The 5,000-nt window shown below is 51.8% G+C and overlaps 1 protein-coding gene across 1 annotated transcript in view; it reads left to right on the top strand.

Annotated features, from left to right (window-relative positions):
* Window positions 1-5,000, top strand: part of LOC118947901 (unconventional myosin-XV) — a 212,756-nt gene that overhangs the window by 192,462 nt on the left and 15,294 nt on the right. Inside the window, exons 51-54 of the mRNA XM_090194383.1 lie at window positions 1-2; window positions 3,637-3,710; window positions 3,919-4,001; window positions 4,927-5,000. The exon at window positions 1-2 is cut by the window's left edge and continues 71 nt beyond it; the exon at window positions 4,927-5,000 is cut by the window's right edge and continues 57 nt beyond it. Coding sequence (XP_090050509.1) covers window positions 1-2; window positions 3,637-3,710; window positions 3,919-4,001; window positions 4,927-5,000 — 233 coding nt within the window. The remainder of the gene's footprint in view (window positions 3-3,636; window positions 3,711-3,918; window positions 4,002-4,926) is intronic.

Here is a 5,000-nt window from a genome sequence, read left to right as displayed (position 1 = left end):
GGGTAAGACAACACTGTTCCCAAATGGAACCCTATTCCCTACACAGTACACTACTTCTGACCAGAGCTCCAGACATGGACTATGTAGGGAACTGTGTACCATTTGGGACTTAGCCAATGGCTTCTAATCAAATATACCAAACTAAAATATCAAACGCAACATGAAACCATTTCAAAGATTTTATTGAGTTACAGTTCAAATATGGAAATCTGTCAATTTAAATTAATTAATTAGGCCGTAATCTATGGATTTCACATGACTGGGAATACAGACATGCATCTGTTGGTCACAGATTCCTATTAAAAAGGTAGGGAGGGGGGTGTGGATCAGAACCAGTCAGTATCTGGTGTGGATCAGAACCAGTCAGTATCTGGTGTGGATCAGAACCAGTCAGTATCTGGTGTGGATCAGAACCAGTCAGTATCTGGTGTGGATCAGAACCAGTCAGTATCTGGTGTGGATCAGAACCAGTCAGTATCTGGTGTGGATCGGAACCAGTCAGTATCTGGTGTGGATCAGAACCAGTCAGTATCTGGTGTGGATCAGAACCAGTCAGTATCTGGTGTGGATCAGAACCAGTCAGTATCTGGTGTGGATCATAACCAGTCAGTATCTGGTGTGGATCAGAACCAGTCAGTATCTGGTGTGGATCGGAACCAGTCAGTATCTGGTGTGGATCGGAACCAGTCAGTATCTGGGGTGGATCGGAACCAGTCAGTATCTGGGGTGGATCGGAACCAGTCAGTATCTGGGGTGGATCAGAACCAGTCAGTATCTGGGGTGGATCAGAACCAGTCAGTATCTGGTGTGGATCAGAACCAGTCAGTATCTGGTGTGGATCAGAACCAGTCAGTATCTGGTGTGGATCAGAAAACCAGTCAGTATCTGGTGTGGATCAGAAAACCAGTCAGTATCTGGTGTGACCACCGTTTGGCTCATGCAGCACGACACATCTCCTTCTCATAGAGTTGATCAGGATGTTGATTGTGGCCTGTTGGAAGGTTGTCCCACTCCTCTTCAATGGCTGTGTGGAGTTGCTGGATATTGAACTACAGTCTGGTGGAGACCCTGGTGAGGGTCGAACTGCAGTCAGGTGGAGACCCTGGTGAGGGTCGAACTGCAGTCAGGTGGAGACCCTGGTGAGGGTCGAACTGCAGTCAGGTGGAGACCCTGGTGAGGGTTGAACTGCAGTCAGGTGGAGACCCTGGTGAGGGTCGAACTGCAGTCAGGTGGAGACCCTGGTGAGGGTCGAACTGCAGTCAGGTGGAGACCCTGGTGAGGGTTGAACTGCAGTCAGGTGGAGACCCTGGTGAGGGTTGAACTGCAGTCAGGTGGAGACCCTGGTGAGGGTTGAACTGCAGTCAGGTCCAGACCCTGGTGAGGGTCGAACTGCAGTCAGGTGGAGACCCTGGTGAGGGTCGAACTGCAGTCAGGTGGAGACCCTGGTGAGGGTTGAACTGCAGTCAGGTGGAGACCCTGGTGAGGGTTGAACTGCAGTCAGGTCCAGACCCTGGTGAGGGTTGAACTGCAGTCAGGTCCAGACCCTGGTGAGGGTCGAACTGCAGTCAGGTCCAGACCCTGGTGAGGGTCGAACTGCAGTCAGGTGGAGACCCTGGTGAGGGTCGAACTGCAGTCAGGTGGAGACCCTGGTGAGGGTCGAACTGCAGTCAGGTCCAGACCCTGGTGAGGGTCGAACTGCAGTCAGGTGGAGACCCTGGTGAGGGTTGAACTGCAGTCAGGTCCAGACCCTGGTGAGGGTCGAACTGCAGTCAGGTCCAGACCCTGGTGAGGGTCGAACTGCAGTCAGGTGGAGACCCTGGTGAGGGTCGAACTGCAGTCAGGTGGAGACCCTGGTGAGGGTTGAACTGCAGTCAGGTCCAGACCCTGGTGAGGGTCGAACTGCAGTCAGGTGGAGACCCTGGTGAGGGTCGAACTGCAGTCTGGTGGAGACCCTGGTGAGGGTTGAACTGCAGTCAGGTGGAGACCCTGGTGAGGGTCGAACTGCAGTCAGGTGGAGACCCTGGTGAGGGTCGAACTGCAGTCAGGTGGAGACCCTGGTGAGGGTCGAACTGCAGTCAGGTGGAGACCCTGGTGAGGGTCGAACTGCAGTCAGGTGGAGACCCTGGTGAGGGTCTAACTGCAGTCAGGTGGAGACCCTGGTGAGGGTTGAACTGCAGTCAGGTGGAGACCCTGGTGAGGGTCGAACTGCAGTCAGGTGGAGACCCTGGTGAGGGTCGAACTGCAGTCAGGTCCAGACCCTGGTGAGGGTCGAACTGCAGTCAGGTGGAGACCCTGGTGAGGGTCGAACTGCAGTCAGGTCCAGACCCTGGTGAGGGTCGAACTGCAGTCAGGTTCAGACCCTGGTGAGGGTCGAACTGCAGTCAGGTGGAGTCCCTGGTGAGGGTCGAACTGCAGTCAGGTGGAGACCCTGGTGAGGGTCGAACTGCAGTCAGGTCCAGACCCTGGTGAGGGTCGAACTGCAGTCAGGTGGAGACCCTGGTGAGGGTTGAACTGCAGTCAGGTCCAGACCCTGGTGAGGGTCGAACTGCAGTCAGGTGGAGACCCTGGTGAGGGTCGAACTGCAGTCTGGTGGAGACCCTGGTGAGGGTTGAACTGCAGTCAGGTGGAGACCCTGGTGAGGGTCGAACTGCAGTCAGGTGGAGACCCTGGTGAGGGTCGAACTGCAGTCAGGTGGAGACCCTGGTGAGGGTCGAACTGCAGTCTGGTGGAGACCCTGGTGAGGGTTGAACTGCAGTCAGGTGGAGACCCTGGTGAGGGTCGAACTGCAGTCAGGTGGAGACCCTGGTGAGGGTCGAACTGCAGTCAGGTCCAGACCCTGGTGAGGGTCTAACTGCAGTCAGGTGGAGACCCTGGTGAGGGTCGAACTGCAGTCTGATGGAGACCCTGGTAAGGGTCGAACTACAGTCTGGTGGAGACCCTGGTGAGGGTAACGAGCACACAGATGACCTTCCCTGAGATGATTTATGGACGTTTGTGCAGAAATTCTTGGGTTGTGCAAACCTACAGTTTCATCAGCTGTCCGGGTGGCCGGTCTCAGACGATCCCACAGGTGAAGAAGCCGGATGTGGAGGTCTGGCGTCGTTGTGAGGCCGGTTTGACGTACTGCCAAATGTTTTAAAATGACGTTGCAGGTCGCTTACGGTAGAGAAATTTCTCTGACGACAGCCCTGGTGGACATTCCTGCAGTCAGCATGCCAATTGCACGTTCCCTCAAAACTTGAGACATCTGTGACAAAACTGCACATTTTAGAGTGGCCTTTTATTGTGCCCAGCACAAGGTGCACCTGTGTAATGATCATGCTGTTTAATCAGCTTCTTGATATGACACACCTGTCAGGTGGATGGATTATCTTGACAATGGAGAAATGCTCACTAACAGGGATGTAAACGAATTTGTGCAAAACATTTGGGAGAAAGGAGCTGTTTGTGCATGTGCGTATGGAAGATTTCTGGGATCTTTTGTTTCTCATGAAACATGGGACCAACACTTTACATATTGTGTTTATATTGTTGTTCAGTGTAGTTATTTTATCTCTCCTGAAACATGTAATGTGTTTCTGTCTGCTTGTTTCTGCTCTTTAACCTGTAACCTGTCTCACCTTCTTCTCTCTGCAGCTGTGATGAAGTTCATGGGAGACTACCCTCTGAAGGGACAGACAGAACAGGACCTGGTCTCAACAATCCTAAAGGTACTCACTCACTCACTCACTCACTCACACACTCACTCACTCACTCACTCACTCACTCACTCACTCACACACTCATTCACTCACTCACTCACTCACTCACTCACGCACGCACGCTCGCTCGCTCACTCGCACCCCAACATATATCTTCTACTTCTGAAAAATGTGTGTGTGTGTCTGTGTGTGTGTCTGTGTGTGTGTGTGTCTCCAGCTCAGTGGGGAGTATGGTCTGATGAAAGATGAAGCCTACTGCCAGGTGATGAAACAGGTCACAGGAAACACCAGCTCCAAAACGTAAGAACCCTAACATTGACCTCTAACCTCTAACCTTGACCTCTAACCCTGACCTCTAACCTCTAGGGATAGTTGTCAGAGAGGCTGGAGGCTACTCTACATCCTGACTGTTATAGGGTTAGTGTATATCTGACCTCTGACATCTAACCTTTAGAGACAGTTGTCAGAGAGGCTGGAGGCTACTCTACATCCTGACTGTTATAGGGTTAGTGTATATCTGACCTCTAACCCCTGACCTCTAACCTCTAGGGACAGTTGTCAGAGAGGCTAGAGGCTACTCTACATCCTGACCGTTATAGGGTTAGTGTATATCTGACCTCTAATCTCTAGGGACAGTTGTCAGAGAGGCTGGAGGCTACTCTACATTCTGACTGTTATAGGGTTAGTGTATATCTGACCTCTGACCTCTAACCTCTAGGGACAGTTGTCAGAGAAGCTGGAGGCTACTCTACATCCTGACTGTTATAGGGTTAGTGTATATCTGACCTCTGACCTCTAGGGACAGTTGTCAGAGAGGCTGGAGGCTACTCTACATCCTGACTGTTATAGGGTTAGTGTATATCTGACCTCTAACCTCTAGGGACAGTTGTCAGAGAGGCTGGAGCCTGCTCTACATCCTGACTGTTATAGGGTTAGTGTATATCTGACCTCTGACCTCTAACCTCTAGGGACAGTTGTCAGAGAGGCTGGAGGCTACTCTACATCCTGACTGTTATAGGGTTAGTGTATATCTGACCTCTGACCTCTAACCTCTAGGGACAGTTGTCAGATAGGCTGGAGGCTACTCTACATCCTGACTGTTATAGGGTTAGTGTATATCTGACCTCTAACCTCTAGGGACAGTTGTCAGAGAGGCTGGAGGCTACTCTACATTCTGACTGTTATAGGGTTAGTGTATATCTGACCTCTGACCTCTAACCTCTAGGGACAGTTGTCAGAGAGGCTGGAGGCTACTCTACATCCTGACTGCGTTCCATCGCTGTTCTGAGGTCCTGAAGC

This window comes from Oncorhynchus mykiss, chromosome 13, assembly GCF_057628025.1.
Source record: "Oncorhynchus mykiss isolate SJ-2025 chromosome 13, ASM5762802v1, whole genome shotgun sequence".
In the NCBI taxonomy this organism is placed as follows: Eukaryota; Metazoa; Chordata; class Actinopteri; order Salmoniformes; family Salmonidae; genus Oncorhynchus; species Oncorhynchus mykiss.
This window is presented reverse-complemented; position numbering and strand designations above follow the sequence as displayed.